This window comes from Ambystoma mexicanum, chromosome 11 (genome assembly GCF_040938575.1).
Source record: "Ambystoma mexicanum isolate Mex_15411 chromosome 11, UKY_AmexF1_1, whole genome shotgun sequence".
Lineage (NCBI taxonomy): Eukaryota > Metazoa > Chordata > Amphibia > Caudata > Ambystomatidae > Ambystoma > Ambystoma mexicanum.
In genome coordinates, this window is record NC_090934.1 from 1,221,404,235 (window position 1) to 1,221,421,675 (window position 17,441).

The 17,441-nt window shown below is 49.3% G+C and overlaps 1 protein-coding gene across 1 annotated transcript in view; it reads left to right on the forward strand.

Annotated features, from left to right (window-relative positions):
* SEMA7A (semaphorin 7A (JohnMiltonHagen blood group)) overlaps positions 1-17,441 on the forward strand; it is a 266,576-nt gene that overhangs the window by 142,846 nt on the left and 106,289 nt on the right. The window contains exon 2 of the mRNA XM_069624587.1: positions 4,075-4,208. Coding sequence (XP_069480688.1) covers positions 4,075-4,208 — 134 coding nt within the window. The remainder of the gene's footprint in view (positions 1-4,074; positions 4,209-17,441) is intronic.

A 17,441-nucleotide genomic window follows, 5' to 3' on the forward strand; every position in this document is an offset into this window, starting at 1 on the left:
ATCCAGGAGATTGCTGCGACATTGTTTGAGACTTTCTCAGCTGCTGTGGTTAATTGCTAGCTGTGCCATCGCCCTTTGTTTAACATACATATTGACTGAGTGTGGAGACTGTTTGCTTTGGGACATGATGCTAGATGGTAATCTGAAAAAAAAACCGTGATCTGCCTTACATTTGTTTTTCCCTTTCCACTCCACACGCACATCAGGCGTCCCCTCTCTAACTCGCCTTCTCTCCTTTAAAGAGGCATGAGCTGTTTCCCCCTCTTTGCTGTACTTTTAGCTCTGTCCTTTCACCCTCAACAGAAATCATTGAACGGGCTGCCCTATAAGGCAATAACATTGATCTCCTGTGGACAGAAAAGGCACGTTTTTTATTTATTAGATGCATACCCATAGTGCTTTGCTCTGTGGCTCTTACCAGGGTATGAACCTCAAGGGAGGTTTATCAGGTGACATGGTGACATGTGTGGTTCGTGAACTAAAAAGGCCTATTCTTCTCTCAAGATTCATGGCAGAAGAGTTTATTTTCTTGCTTTTTTTTAAACCCACCATAGTATTGGTGAGGTTTGGCTAAAAGGGACGGACGATGGTAAAGGTAAGATGTGTGCCACGTTTCTGTGCAGTAGCATCCTGTATGCCACAGTGGTCATCAGTCTTTACCAATGGACATTTGTGATGTGTGTGCCTCATTAGCATCTTGAGGCGTGGTCACCTTAGTAAACGTAATGGAAAGTGGTCTTGTTTAAGGCATCGTTAATGAGCAATCACAAGTACAGGATGTTTCAGAGCACAAATACTATTGCAAAGTCCTTCCTCTGGTTACTAAACAGTAGCATTGAGGAAGAGGTCAGTGTTGGGCCACTTCCTCATTGCAGTGCCCTCCTTGTGCCTGTCACTCTAGCTCTGGCGCCAACAACTTGCTTTGGGTCCGAGACCCCTTTTAGGAAGGCCATGCCCCTTTTCAATCAGTATCATTTGGGGGTTCCTTGCTTTTAGCTAGGCCATTGCTCTATTGTACTACTAACCCAAAGTGCTGAGCCTCCCAAATACAATGGTTCTTTATTATTTTTTTTAATTGTTTATTGAATATAGCTGAAAAATCAACTTTTTCAATACTTAACAAATTCTTAAACATTTCTATAAATTACAAACAAAATGCATAGTGATACAAATCTTAATGTAGAATACAAGGAAGATAAAGACTGTGAGATTGCAGACAGGATCAAAATCAAACGAGATTCAAACCAGTAACAATTGAAGCAATTGAACAACCACTCAATTGGTAAAGGAAAAAAGAGTAGTTCAATACAGAGTTGAAATTCCTGATGAATTATCCAATAGTTAAAAGATCTGGAGAATTTTTATAATTCTGATCCCAAACGAGAGACAAAATTCACATTCAATTTGAGCACAATCAGAAAATTATGAATAGCAATCTGAATGCTAGTTGAACCAGCGGAAAGTAACACGGACCATCGAGTGTCAGCAGGTATCGCACTAATATAGGACATGTGCGACTCAAAATATGTTTTTCTCTGGGCCTCTACTGCTGGACATTCAGCTATAATATGCTTAAGAGTTTCCTTAACAGCCACATTTTGACAGAAGGAGCAATCATTTTCAGACGAGGGCAAAATTCTTCTTCTGACCAAGATGTCACGCGTAGGAAACAGATTGAAACGAAGACGTAAAATAGTTGTCCTTACTTGGGGTGAAGGAGACTGATTTAAGTAAGAGGCCAGTACATTGAGTTTTTTGTGTTCGTAAACTAGTGCTTGATAATCATTATAGGAAAGGCACTCTGTTATTGTATTAATCCAGTCGTATCTAAAGATTTTTTCTTTTGCTCGAGTGGGATTGAAAATGAGAACTTCCAGGGTCAAGTCCTCTTTTGCCATGATGTTATAAATATACGATACCCAGGTTTTAACAAATAGATGACCAGAGGTTAACATATATGATGATAGAATGGTAAGTATATTGTCAGTTCGTGCAAAAGTCAGACATTTCCGAAATAAGGCACATAGCCTCCAATGATACTCCGCACTCAAGGAAGTAAGGCCCAATTCATATCTTAACCACGGACCAGGTACACACTGAGGGAGATGTAAAATGCCTCTCCAGTATTTAGCCTCCAGACGGTTCAGAACAGTAGAGGAGATAATATTCTTAGTCTCCAGACCGTACAATAGTGTAGGCAATACTTTTTGTCTCCATTAGGAGATAGCTGGTCTGATGGTAAATTGACCAAATTTATATAAAATAATTTTGGTTTGAGAAATGGCAGTTAGGATTTTATGGTCTAATATCCTTGAGTGCGAGCGAATAGAGGGCGAACCATCAAATAAGATCCCTAAATAGAGATACGATGGCACTACACCTACTGACCTGTTGTCAATTTTCCAATCAAATTGCATTCTCCTAGTTGGTCTTGGAGCATATATAACAACTTGAGTTTTATTTAAGTTGCTTACTAACCATTAGCATTCAGATACGCATGTAGCACAGACAATAACCTCTGAAGTCCTACCAGCGTTTTAGAAACCAATGCCAGGTCGTCTGCATACCAAAGCGCTTTGATGACCGGACCATTCATTTTTGGTGAATCAGATGAAACCGCAGCAAAGTATTCACACACATCATGAATAAAAAAATTAAAGATGGCTGAGGCCAAGACACAGCCCTGTTTCAGCCCTCTAAAAGTGGGTATCGCAGCTGATAACAGGCCAAGCAGAGACAGTCTGACTATTACGGATGTGGACGAGTGGAAAGCATAAATAATATCACACATGGTTGGGGGACAATTCGCCAAAAGTAATTTATCCATCAGTTTAACATGAGAAACAGAATCAAAAGCTGTGTGTAAATCAACAAAGGCAAAAAATAATGGTTGTTTTGTGGATTGTGCTTGGGCTTTTAGGGCATTAAGAGTCAGTAAATTAATATTGGTACCCAAGCCAGCAACAAAATGGTTCTGTTGAACCTGTTAATGATATGATATGATAGGTTATTTATAACGCGCTTAATACCCAGAGGTTTCTAAGCACGGACCCATGGATCGAACCAGTGGTGCTCTGTGTGGTCTTGCTTCCAAGGCCAGCACGTTGCCACTGAGCTATCCTCCCGAGACAAATGCTTTTGCTCTACCCATCACACAGACTTTTGCATGGAATTTATAAAGCACAAACCTAGCTGGGGAATCATCAGAGCTCTGGGGTCTCAAGTGGGGTGCAGGGGTAGCCGAGGAGCTGAGATGGGCAGGGAGGCAGACGAGGGGGGGAACGCCAGTGGGGGAGAACTAGGACTGAGTGGAGCGATCTGAGGCTGGCAAGAGAGTCTTGGAGGAATAGGTCCTTCAGATCCTTTCTGAAGTTTAGAAAGGAGTGAGACATTTTTACCTGGATTAGGAACCACTTTCATAGAAAGGCCGGCTAACAGGAAAGACCTGTTGTATCCTATTTTCCCCTCTTACAGTTCTTTGTTTCCTTTCTGGTAACGTTGTGGCTTCTGGTGGTTCGCTGGCCTCCGAAGATGGCGAGTGTCTCTGTCCGATAGAGTGGCGCTTTGTTTGTGAATGCTTTGTAGGTAATGCAGGCTCTCTGAAACAGGTTGCATGGTTGAAGGGGCTGCCAGTGCTGGTGCTTGAAGATGGGTGGGGGGGATGTGGGTGAATTTTCGGAGTCCTGCTCTCACGTGTCTTGATTTCCCCCTCTCTCATAATAAGTCTTGTGATCTCTGGCACAGCGCCCTCTCACCTCATCCTGTCGCTCATTTTAGGTCTTGATCTCCCACGCTCCAATTTTCTGACGGTGCACACATTGTTTTGTCCTTTCTCTTTCCTGTGGTTCTGACATGCTTCAGAAGCTGCCTAATTGGGGTAAGAAGCATGGGCTGCAAGGAAGCCCACTGTAACCCTCTGCCCCATATGCGATGCCAATGCATGGCATGGCATGGCGCATACTCACTCAACGGTGACATAGACTTCCTATCTGGGGGAGGCAATGACTATCATGTTGATCATTGTGCGGGAGCCAATGTGTAATGCAATGTTTCTTCTCTTTCTGCCGTTTTCAGGTTCTCCGAGGTTCAAGTATGACAAGGAGGAGATCATGCCAGTGCTGTATCATGAACCAGGGAGTTCAAGTGTGCTTGTGGGAGCAGAGGATGTGCTCTACATGTTCGACTTTAATAGTACGATGGAGACAAAAGTAAGAACCTAATTATAACTCTGTACTAGAGCTGTCACCAAAGCTGCCATTATCTCTCTGTAGCCCAAGCTCTTTTTACAGCTCCTTATTACAAAGCAGCAGAGATCTTCTAGAGCTTTGAAGTATCTGCTCTAAGCCTGTGTGAAGACCTACTTGCTCAATTAGATGGGAAGTCCTACAGCATCTGTGCTTAACCCGATGCCCCATGAATTACCTGAAGGGAACCCTGGGACAGACCCGGACAGGCACACCCGAACTCTAGTGATACGACAACAAATGAGGCTGTCTGGTTCAGATAACTGCAGAGTCAATATCTATCCGTATTGTAACTACATTCAGTATCTGACTGTTCATAAGTGATATTATATAATCAATTTAGACAAATCATTCCAAATAGAGTGATTGAAATGTATCAAACATCACATCTAATCAAATCATTACATCAGCATCATATGAAACACCAATGATACCAACAATTCACATATACAGACATGAACAAATTCATATTTACATTGTTCTTAAAATGAGCTCGACTTGTTTCTGTTCTCATGGAGTTTTTCAAGAACTTTCATCAGGAGAAATATGCACTGTTTTCTAGTGTTTGGGATATCCACTCAACAGGGCTAGAATTAAGCGTAAGACATTTGCAAATCACATATTTTATGAAGAGATATACTTATCATCAACCTGTGCTGCTACTTCCTATTATTCATAATGGCTCCACTAAGAACACCTGCCCCAGAGCAAGATACCCCGCTACATATCTGCAAGACCTTGATCAGCCCGGAATAACACAAAATGACAGAGGGCAAATGGTCTGACCGCTATTTTTCCGCAGATATATAGGTGGTGGGGGTGAAGTTAATAAACATGTATAGGGGTAAGGTGCAGGGTTGTGGGGGTTCTCCCCCACATATATATCTGCAGACAAATGGAGAAAAAGAAGTCCAGACGTTTGGTAGTCAGACTTTTGCATTCGTTCATTCCACGCAGATCCGATCAGCCCCTCTGTGACACAAGGCCCTCTTGGAGGCTGAATTGTTTTGATTTTTAACAATAACATGATGCAGGTAATTCTGTTTCTGAATGTGAGCACTGCTAATAAGATCCCACTTTTATAATGCTCTCTGCCAAAAGCATAACCCATCCATGCGTGTTGCTGCGACATTCCACTGACATCTCCAGCAGATGCCCTGAAGTTTCAGCAGTGAAGGTTCAAACGCCACATGTGCGTCCTTAAGCAGCTGCTGGAACCATAGGGCAGTGGGGTGGATTTTTAAAAGCACCTCTGGTTAAAAATCGAATAATAGTGTGCTCCTAGTGAGCCTGCTGACACGTTAAAACTCTAAATTAAACCATGTCTATTTAAGACATGGCGCCTACTAAGGTTGCACAATTGGGTAGCCACAGCATTTCTATGTCGTATTAGTGTCACCTCAGTGAGGCCTTTTTTTCATGACTGGGCTTGTGTGTATTAGTTGTCCGGCTGGTTGTACCCACTACAACCATCTGGAACCCTGCGCAGGAAGCTGCTCCTTTGACCCCACCAAGGAAGGCTGACTGCTTTCTCCAGGTCACAGGTATCCACTCTAAGAGATCCCATGGGAACCAGTGCATCTAAAAAAATCCTTACATGACAAAGGCACTATCGCACAAGGATGCTGATTACTGGAGTCTCTATTATGTAGGCAGAAAGGGGAAGAGGTGGAGGTGGAGTTGGAGTTGCCCAGAAGAGACATTTATCCAAGAAAGGGATTCACGATCTGGCATTCTGTTAGGGCTCCCAAAACCTCCTGCATCGCCTCCCCTCTCTCTGCAGACAAGGCACTCTAGGTATCGCATCAGAAGACAAAGGACACTTGTTAACAGCAGCCTGAGGCGGCCCTCTGACAGCAGGGTTGCTTTGGGTCACTTTTTGCCTTTTGTAAGACGGAAGCCCTGCCCTTAGTTGATTCATCTTTGGACTGCAAGGCTAGAAGGATTCACCTGGAGGTCTGTTGTGGGTACAACCTATTCCTAAGTCTTCTGCCACAGAGTTGAACACAGAAGGCTCCAAGGAAGAGGAAAAGCCGTCTCCCTATCCACCTCAAGGACACACTGGGGGTGACACTGGTGTGGACCGAGGCCCTTCCGCTGCTTGGGCACTGGAACCAGGGTCCTGCTCACTGGAGTTGAAGGGCCCCTGAAGGTGCCAGACAATCATTCTGGAGTGGAAGTGCAGAATCACCAGTCCCAGTAACTCGGAACCACAAAGTAGCTCAGAACCTGGTTACCTTATTGAGACATATTTGAGCCAGCTTGCCCATGCTTGACACCCTTCGAGCCACTACAGAGCATGCATTGCTGCTTTTGGCACTCTAAAAAATTCAAACCGCTTATCTGCTTCTTTAAGCTGTCATCAAGGTTGACTTGACCCACTGAACACATCGCCACTTCCACTAGACCTGCCAGTTTGCCACTGTGGAAGCACCAGACACACTGGATCCTGAGTGCTAACTCAACCAAACTGAAGGATATCCTCCACCTGGCTCAAAAGCTGACTTGACCTGATGGAAGCCATCGACTCGCTTGTCTCAAGCATCAATTCAACCCAGTCAAGGAATCGGATCCACCCAACTCGAGCACTGGCTCGACATGTTGTGAGCCATCGACTCAACCCGTCGCGAACGCTGATTTGGACCACAGAGAGCCCTGTCTCAAAGCTGCCTCAACGCTGTTTTGCACTGGAACAATGTGACTCAAACCATCTCGACACAGACTTCACTGCAGAAAAGTGCCAGGAAACGCGGCGTAATGCTGCCAAGCACCCAAGATAACCAATAAAGGTATTTGTAGTTGACCTGTCCCCCTGGCCCACCTTAAAGGGGCCTAGTAATTATGAGACCCCACTCTTTGGCCTTTGACAACACTTTCAAGTACTTTTGTCATTTGCTGCTGAAATTAATGCCTGTACTCTTAGCTTCACCCCGAGTGCCCTGTTTGCTCTCAAAGTCTGTGTTGTCTTTGTTCTCCAGCATGGGGTCTGACATGGATTCACATGCTCATGAATATTCCCCGTCGTCAGGCTGGGAGTCCTCGGTAAAGAAAAAATCAGTATCAGTTTCGTTTCTGATCTGTCCTTCCTAGTAGTAACCAATCACTGATCTCTGTGTCAGACTGACCACAGCCAATGATTGCCCTCTACCTAAGCCCCGCCTCTGGCAGCCATCTTCAGATTTTTACCGCACGTTCTAGTGTTGGGAGTCCTCTTGCTTAGCTCTCGAGCTTTACTGCGTGTTAATCGAGCCTCAAGCTCCACCGTTTCTACTCCCGTTAACGGCTACCCGTTGCAGGATTTTCCTACGCCCCTCAAGGGTGAAGATTTCGTCGAATCAACTTCTTGGAGGATTCCAGAAGATTTGCGGCCTACTTCGAGATGGCCCAGGATGCGAGTTCGTCGCTCGGACCCAAGCTGTTTCGCAGCTGCCCTGGATGCGGGCTGCAGAATGTGTTTAAGGAAGACGAACATTCGCGATGCCTCTACTGTCTTCATGGGGACAAGACTCATGTAGAGAAGGACTGCCAGTTCTGAAAGAACTTGTCGGAACAGACCATGAGGGACCGTCGATCCTGTCTCGCAAGCTGGTTGGAGAAGGGCTCGACGGGTGAGAAGAAGAAAGGGTCCGAGCGGGCTTCTAAGTCCTGTGTGGGCGCCCCGGCGACGGGGGCCCAACACCAGGCCAAGTGTTGCGAGTCCGCTGGTCCCGGGAGCGCCGAAAGGTCGGGTTCTTCGGTCGCCAGGCAGGGTGCACCTTCCCCGGCGCTGTCAACCACGAGCCAACGCTCCGGTTCGGGGAAGAGAAAGTCCGAGACCCCGGGTAAGCTTCGGGAGAAGCCCCGTCCGATCTCGGAAGAGGGGGAGCGAGGCATCACCCCTCCCCCGAAGGAGAAGGCCAGGGACGCACCTAAGGTGGTGAAGGCCCCTACCCAGCAGGCGAAGGCCTCTATCGAGGCTATCGCGGTGACTCTTGCCAAGCCGGCAGAGACACCGCCAGCGGAGACTGCCTCCGGGACTAGAGTTTCCCTGCCGCCAAGGAGGGAATCCTCTTTTCAGCCCATCGTTGTGGCCGCCATGATGGAAGAAGTGAGGGGCGGCACGGCGCCCTCCTCGAGCTCGGAGTCAGCCTCGGAGGAGGAACTGACCGAGGCCGTGAGGAACCTCGAAGTCCAACGGGCGGTTTTCGAGAAGGTTTGATCCCGTCAGGTAGATCCTCGGGAGATAACCGAGGAAGACGACGATGGTGAGGAAGAGCGGCCTTCCCTTCCGGCGCAGCCGGATCCTAGGCCTCAAGATGGCTCGGCGGCCATTTTGTCTGCTATCCAGTCCTTATGCTCTGAGATAAGGACAAGATTCCCGCAGCCCAGGCCGGAGGACCCGCAACCTGGCCCGTTGGGAAGTCCTCAGAACAAACGACGGAGGACCCAACCCTCTCCTCCGCTCGCCCCCGTAAGGCCTTCAGTTCCCTCCTCATCCTCCCACGAGTCGGGCGATGACGGTGCGTTGGGCTCGACGACGGGTTCCAAGGGCGACGGCGATGACGACGGAACGGGTCTCCCGTCGCACGGGCCTCGCCGCCCGACGAGATTGGCTCATTCCACGCCATGATCGCCAGGGCGTCCGAATTGTTCCAGCTCTGCCCGGAGGAGCAGAAAAAGGAAGGTTTCCTCTATCAGCGCCGGGAGGCCAAGAGGAAGACGGTCATCGCGGTGCCCCTAATCGATGACATCTGGGAGGAGGGCCTGTCGGTTCTCAAAAACCCCTCCACGGCACCAGCCAAACAGGACCGGTACGAGAAGAAGTACCGGGTCCCCGAAACCGCTCCCCTGTGCCTCAGGGCCCAGCCAACGCCAGACTCGGTCGTCTCAGCGGCGGCGAAGAAGAAAGCGGCGGGGTCAGGAGCCTCGACGTCGAATTCCCCGCCGGACGGCGAGGGAAAGAAGTTGGACGCCATGGGGCGGCGGGTCATTTCGTCGGCGGCAACGACGATCAAAGCGGCCAACGCCCTGGCGATCGTGGCCCGTTACGACAGGGAGCTCTGGTTTAAGCTGGCCCCCATATTGGTCTTCCTGCCGGACGACAAGAGGTCCGAGGCCCTGGAAATACTGCAAGAGTGCGAGGTGGCGTCGGACCACGCCATAACGGTGGCAACCGATATTGCCGATACCGGGTTCCGCCAGCTGGGCAACGGTGTTTGCCTACGACGACGGGGTTGGCTCCGGGCGACCGACTTCCGTCATGACGTCCAGACCAGGGTGTTGGACATGCCGTTCGACGGCAGCAACTTGTTCGGTAAGGCGGTGGACGAGTCCCTCCAAGCCATAAAAACGGACACGGAGAAGGCCCGCGCCCTAGGAGCCCTTCAGCAACGACGGCCCTTTCGGAGCTCCGGAGGCAGACAGGGTGCCTCCAAGGGATCCAGCGGTGGCTCGTCGTCCTACCGCCAGGCGGCACGCTCCTCGTCTCAGGAGGCCTACAGGGGTCGCGGCAAGCAGGGAGCGCCTTGCCGCCGTCGGCAAGGTGGCCAGGACGGCAAGGCCACCACCTCCAAGCAGGACTGAACCAGCCGTGGTCTCGGGCCCCCACCGAAGCACCCCGGTGGGAGGCCAGCTGACGAATTTCATCGGCGTGTGGAAGTCCATCTCCACCGACCGTTGGGTGCTGGATACCCTGGCAAGAGGACACTCTATCGAATTCCTGAAGAAGTGCCCTCACGTTCCACCCATGGCCAGGAAGGAAAATCACGTCCCGCAACTGCTGTTGGAAGTACGGGCGATGCTCAGGAAAGGCACCATTGAGCTTGTCCCGAAGAGGCTCCGGGGCTCCGGGGTGTACTCAAGATACTTCCTCGTCAGGAAGAAGACGGGCGGCTGGCGCCCCATCCTGGACCTTCGTCGTTTGAACAAATACATCAGATCACAAAAGTTCAGGATGGTCACCCTCCAGCACGTACTGGGACAGCTGGAGGAAGGCGACTTTCTATCGTCGTTGGACCTGGAGGATGCTTACTTCCACGTTCCCATCCTCAAAAGTCACCGAAAGTTCCTCAGGTTCGTCGTCCAGGGACGTCACTACCAATTCAGAGCACTGCCGTTCGGATTGAAGTCGGCCCCCAGGGTCTTTACCAAGTGCCTAGCACCAGTGGCGGCGCGGCTGCGCCTACAGGGGATTCACGTCTACCCCTACCTGGACGACTGGCTCATCCGCTCAAGGACGAGGGAACTCGCCGTCGAACACACTGCGAGGACCGTCCAGCTACTCACAAACCTGGGATTTGCCATAAACTACCCGAAGTCCCACCTGGTGCCGTCGCAGGTGGCCCTGTTTCTGGGAGCGAAGCTCGATACAGTGAGGCGCCTGGCGGCCCCGTCGGAAGAACGGACGAAGACCATTCTAGGCAAAGTGCAGCGCCTGCTAGCCACGGACGTGGCCAGGGTGAGGTCCATCAAGTCCCTCCTGGGGATGATGTCCTCTTGCATCTACCTGGTGCGCCTCTGCAGACTACGGATGCGCCCCCTTCAAGAATTTCTCGACGCCCGTTGGATACAGGCGACGGGCACCTTCGAAGACAGGGTCCCCCTCAACGAGGTGTTCCGGCGGGCGATTCAGTGGTGGGGCGTTCGAGCGCACCTCACGGCGGGCAAGGATTTTCAGACGCCGGCGTACCAGGAGACAGTGACGACGGACGCCTCCCTGGAAGGTTGGGGCACCCACACCGGAGATCTCCACGCAAGAGGCCTCTGGCTCCCGGAGGAGAGGCCCCTGCACATCAACGTCCTGGAACTCCGAGCCGTGTTCTGGGCTCTCAAGTCATTCCTCCCGTCACTCAAGGGCAAGGTGGTGCGGATCTTCACGGACAACACCACGACAATGTTTTACATATGGAAGCAGGGAGGCACCAGATCCCCAGCCCTATCCAATGAGGCACAGGATCTGTGGCACTGGGCGGTCGCCCAGGGGATGTTCCTGGTTCCCTTCCACCTGGCAGGAGAAAGCAACACCATCGCCGACTCGCTCAGCAGGGAGCTGCGCGCGTGTCACGAGTGGGAACTGCGCCAGGATCAGGTGGATCAACTCTTCCGACGATGGGGCAAACCCCAAATCGACCTGTTCGCAACAGCGACGAACTCGAAGTGCAAGAGGTTTGCCAGCAGGTTTCCCCAGCCGAAAAGCATGGGCGATGCGTTCTCGTTCCCCTGGGACGGCCTATACCTGTATGCGTTCCCTCCGTTGCCATTGCTGCTTCGACTCATCAGCCAGCTCAAGAGGTCCCGGTGCAGGATGATCCTCGTCGCACCGGCGTGGCCGAGGCAGATCTGGTTCCCGGACCTTCTGGACTTGTCAACGTCCCCTCCCATCAAGCTGTCGGCGGACACGGACCTTCTCTCCAGAGAAGGAGACGCCATCTTCCACCACGACCCGGCGTCGCTGAACCTGCAGGCTTGGCTCCTGCAGCGCTAGAGTTTGGAGGCTACGATATACCGGCCGATTGCAGAGAGGTTCTTGCAAAGGCCAGGGCGTCCTCGACTCTCAAATGCTACGGTCATAAGTGGAAGAGGTTCTCTATCTGGTGCCGAGCACAGAAGATGAACCCCCTACAAGTTACGGCCCCTCAAGTTCTGCCGTACCTGCTATCGCTGGCAAAGGCTGGGCTAGCCCATGCCTCCACTAAGATTCATCTGGCGGCGATCTCCAGATATACCAGAACCACAGGACGGACATCCCTGTGGTCCCATCGACTGGTAAAAGAGTTTATGAAAGGACTGTTCCGGTCGTTCCCGCCGGTGAAGGCCCCGGCCCCGGCGTGGGAACTTAACGTGGTGCTGACCAGGCTCATGGGGCCCCCATTCGAGCCGATGCACTCCGCACCTATGAAGTTTGTGTCGTGGAAGACGGCGATCCTGGTGGCCATTACCTCCGCACGACGAGTGGGAGAGATCCAGTCCCTATCCTGCAAAGCACCGTACTTAACTTTCCATGCCTCGAGGGTGGTGCTTAGGACGCACCTCTCCTTTATGCCCAAGGTGCCGTCGGACTTCCATCTTAACGAGCCCTTGGTGTTACCTGTTTTCTTCCCGTCTCCTTTGTCGCCGGCCGAAAGGACTTTGCACTCGCTGGATGTGGCTAGAGCGCTGAAGTTCTACGTGGACCGCACGAAGAGTTTCCGGAGGACATCATAGCTGTTCGTGAACTTTGGACCTGTGAATCAAGGGAAGGCTCTCTCGAAGTCTTCTATTTCCAGATGGCTCTCCGGCTGCATCATGCACTGTCACCGGTTGGCTAACCGACCGCTGCCAGGCTGTCCGAGAGCCCATTCGACCAGAGCGATCGCTGCTACTACGGCGTTCTTATCTGGTGTGCCCCTGCTGGACATCTGCAGGGCTGCTACGTGGAGGTCGACGCACACCTTCACGAGATTCTACTGCGTCGATCGGGATTCCAGGGAGGAGTCCAGGGTCGGCCAAGCAGTGCTGCGCAACCTGTTCGCTTAAGGTGAGCCTGGTGAGGAGGTAAGAGATGCTTAATGTTGAGTTTTGTATTGCTTAATCTTGAGCCTTTTACCACCCCCCGTGGTTGTGCATGTGTGTACTGCTATTTAATCTTATATTCATGAGCATGTGAATCCATGCCAGACCCCATGCTGGAGAAGGAACAAGTTACTTACCTGTAACTGTTGTTCTCCAGCATGGGTCTGGCATGGATTCACATGCGAACCCTCCCGCCTACCCCTCTGCGGCTCTTCACTTGGTCATACTGCCACTTCACGTGCTACCAAATCTGAAGATGGCTGCCAGAGGCGGGGCTTAGGTAGAGGGCAGTCATTGGCTGTGGTCAGTATGACACAGAGATCAGTGATTTGTTACTACTAGGAAGGACAGATCAGAAACGAAACTGATACTGATTTTTTCTTTACCGAGGATTCACAGCCTGACGACGGGGAATATTCATGAGCATGTGAATCCATGCCAGACCCATGCTGGAGAACAACAGTTACAGGTAAGTAACTTGTTCCTTTCCTTTACGTGGGTGGGTCTCAAGTCTTTTCAATTAGTTGCGTCCATTTAGTTTTTGTGAAAGTTCCTATATTTCTAGAACCATGGTTGGACATTCTTTTATGTTGGTATCACTGCACTATTGTTGTTTGTGCTTCATCTGTACCATCTCACGCCCCTCCTGAAGAGTATAGTCTGCCCTCGGCCCAGATTATCAAAAGAGGTGAAGGTGGCGTCCCTGAAGGGCTGTACTTGTTTCACCTTTGTGACTGGCATCACTGATGCTTCATTACTAGACTAGTGTATTTTGTAGTTTTGTATTTGTTTATTATTTGCATCGGCAACCTAACCCTATGGTAACTGGGCACTGGAAACTTGACATGTTACAGACAAAGGCATAACTACATAATGGGAAATACATAATAGTAGATACAAATACAAAGCAACGGGGACTGGGTTGACCTAGGTTACATATTGGTCTAGCCTTCAGTACAGATAGGATGAGAGAACAGCGGAATACTAGTCAAACAATGGGGTAGTGCTGTAGGGTAACTTGGACTAATCAGTTGATAGTTTTGTCTATAAACCAGGATTTAACGCTGGTTTTTAAGGTGTTGAATAACGGTTCTAGTCTGATGGTGGGTGGTAGGGAGTTCCAGAGGTTGGCAGCTTGAACCGGGAAGCTGGCAGTGTGGGGCTGAGTAGGCGCTTTGGCCACTAGCCATCCCTGCACTCCTGGAGAGCAGTAGTCATTTCGTCACATTCACTTTCGGGGTGCTGAATGACCCAGATTGTCTCACTTCCAGAGAAGAAAGTATGATCTGTCTCCCGCCACACAGACAGACATCAGTGTCTAGGTGCCATTTGCCTCTTTAGTGATCTGACCTCTTGATCTTTAACATTAACAATCATGTTGCATAAATGCGATGCATAGAACGGTTTGGGTCAGGTCTGCAAAAAGAAGAAATGTTTATTTTTGCATCACCGCAAGAGAGACACTCCAATTCGTCAGAGAAGCCCCCTCCCTCAGGATTCAACAGGCTTTACATGTTTCCTGGGCATGCAGGTTTTAACACACATGACAGTGTAAACCTCTATAATCTCATCACATTGAAACTTCATTAATTACATTTACTGTGTTGCATGCTCTGTTCAGATGGGATACAGTCTTTATATCGAAAATTATACACCAAATGACTTATATATCTAAACGTATACCTCGAAAACCCTTATATCAAATAGATTTATGGTGGGGTAAACGGTTAATTTTTTTGGGGAAACTGTCAGGATGGGGCTTTAGGGGTTGGAAACAGGTGTTTGGGGGGACCCCCCGAAAATAAAAACAAAATAATAATTCAATATTCAGGTTTTCAAGGTATATCTTTCGATACATAAATGATTCGGTATATAATACCTCGGTATAAAGACATGTAATCTATATAGACCTAGGTATCCAAGACCGAACGCCCAATTAGAGATTAGGTGCTAGCTGGGCAGGGGGTGTAAATCAAAGATCTTCTAGCCCTTACTCGCAACTAGCTCTGTGTGAAATTCAAGGCATGAGAGCAGTCTACATTCTAATGGAGCAAATGCAGCAGAACATATAAACAAGCAGTGAATACATTTTCTTTCTTTTCTCTTCATTTTAACATGCATTATTTTCAAGATGGATTATAGTCCATGGTGGCGAGTACAGCAATGCACCCTGGACACACTTAGCGAAATTAAGCTGCTTTGGGGGAAGATCTTGAACTCCAGGCCTCAATGCCAGCCAAAGGACTTGATGGAGTGTAGTAAAGAATGTTTAATAGTAAGTACAGTTCAGAAATCAATGCAGAGAGACAAGAAGATGCCGGAACACTATGCATCGGCAATTTTGATCTCAAGATTCTAACCCGCGTCTTTGTGAACAGTTTGTAGGATGAAACGCAAGCTTTAATAGACTAAACGCAGGTTTTGTTGGCTACGGTCATAATAACCCGAGGGCCATAATGCCTAGTAGTACCCTGGCAGTATGCCTCCGCGCCTGGAGACCATGCAAATGGCAGTAGTGCATGGTATAAACCCAAGTAGCATTAGAGGGCTCAAAAGGCAGGCATTTTCCACCGGTAATGGCCTGCATTAATGAAGGTTTAGTTGCCCAAAGGCAAAATAACCTGAGGGCCTTAATGCTCTTTAGTACTTTGGCTGCACGCTTCAGCACCTGCAGAAAATTCATAGGTGTTTTCGCTCATGAACATTCCTTCCCATCGGCCACAATAGAAATGGAAAAGGGACGCCATGTAGATCCATTTCAATGACGCCCATTCCTTATTGTCTTTTTAGTAATAGCTGTTATCCCCTGGTTTTTGGGATTTACAGGGTGCTTCTTTGTCCCTAGGTCTCGATACTGCACGGTAAAGCCCCCCAGCATCAGATGTATTGTTTAATTATTAGCCTGAATGGAACATTGAGCAGCAGCCATTGGAAATGTTAGGCTTCCAGGCAATAATTACTGGTTTTGTTTAACCCAGACGTCTGCAACTGTGGCTCTTCAGATATTCTAGACTATGCCATCATTATAAGTGTGCCGGTCTGGAAATAATGACAGTAATTCCGGCTCCAGCATTTCCTCCAGATGGGCACACTTCGGGTTTGCCTGTGGGGGCCACGGATCTCTCCACCTACCGGAAGTTCAGGCCCCAACAGTGAATAAATGCCTGAATCACCGGAATGGGAACTTCCTGGCTCTCCGCCGCCCATAATACCAGGATATCAGGTAGTGGAGACGGTAAGGCAGGTTTGACGGTATAATCACTGGCGGGATACAAGCAAACTTATAATCAGGGCCTATAACTCGTACAATTCCACACCAATGACTATCCTGGTTAGGGCTGATGCAGGTTATAGTCAAAACATCTGGAGAGCCAAAGGTTGCAGATGCAGGGTCTAGCCCTCTCTATCAATCTGATGTGGACTGTGAAGCTGGCGTGACTCCACAGTGTCCTGTCCCCTTGCCCACACCTCTGAGGACAGTGCAGGGCTTCTCTGTTCTAGACTGCCTTTTAATAATTTTGTTTCCTTGCTTTTGCAGGTCAAACCGACGCCTTAAAAATGAAAAAGGACTTCTGTTTTCTGTCCCTGATCAGCCACTCATGTGTGCTTCACACAGTGGGCATATTATGTAATTTTTCGTTCATTTTGACAATTATTTTTATGCCCCAATGTTGTATGCTTAGGTGCCCGAACATGAAAAGAAATGTGAAAATGTGTCCCCTGCTTCTGCAGATGCATTACAATGGTAAAGCCTTTGTTTTGTTATGTTGATCTATACAGTGCACCGCTACCACCCAAGGGCAGTCGCCAGGTGCTCACGTGGCTTTGTAAGAGGAGGGGTTGGGTGTGGTAGTGGGGATAGGATAATAGGATAGGTTCAGAACTAGGAAGAACTGGTGTCTGTGAGCATGGTCTTCATGTGGGAGTAGGTTCTGGATGCCCGTGTGGTGTAACCCTATGGGTAGGACTCAGTGCCTCGGATGTGCGCTAGTGTTTGTGTTGGGTGTGTGTGTCGTGTGACGTTAGGGTGAGGTTTGTGGTCTTGTGCACTGGTTAGTTGTATCCATAAGGGGTCCAGAGTCACGGATTGCTGTTGGGTGTGTGAATATATTGTGTTGGTGTGCATTAGTGTAGTGTTGATGGATCTATGGACTATGTGAAGGGGTTTTCCCTCTAGTGTTGTTTCCAGAGTCTCATAGAGTTGGTTAGGGTGTAAAATTCTCGGTGTGGCTGTGTCTACTGTGGTTAGCCCTTAGTCCTGTGTAGTGGTGTTGCTTATGTTGGAGGGACAGGAAGTGGGGAAAGGAATTAGTAAGTTGGTTGGTTTGGCGATGCCTCTGGAGTGAGTCTTTGGTTGCCGCTCAATGGTATCTACCAACGATTTTGGTTGTGGTTCATCACTCAATAGCGCCTCCTCTCCAAACCTGGAGGCTGACTTCCCCTGTGGGTTTGGTGGCAGAGTATTGGTTGTACATAGTGTGTTCTTGGTTACTCGTCCAGGTTAGTCGTGGCAGTTGGGTGTGGACCTGTTGTGTGGTCGGCTGCTGAATGGGTGCGCAGCTGGTGTTCTAACAAAATTGAAAAAGTGGTGCTCGACTGGGCAGCCCTAGTTGTGTGGCAAGTTAGGGTGATACTTGGGTTTTAATGCTTTATCTAAGTTTATCTTGG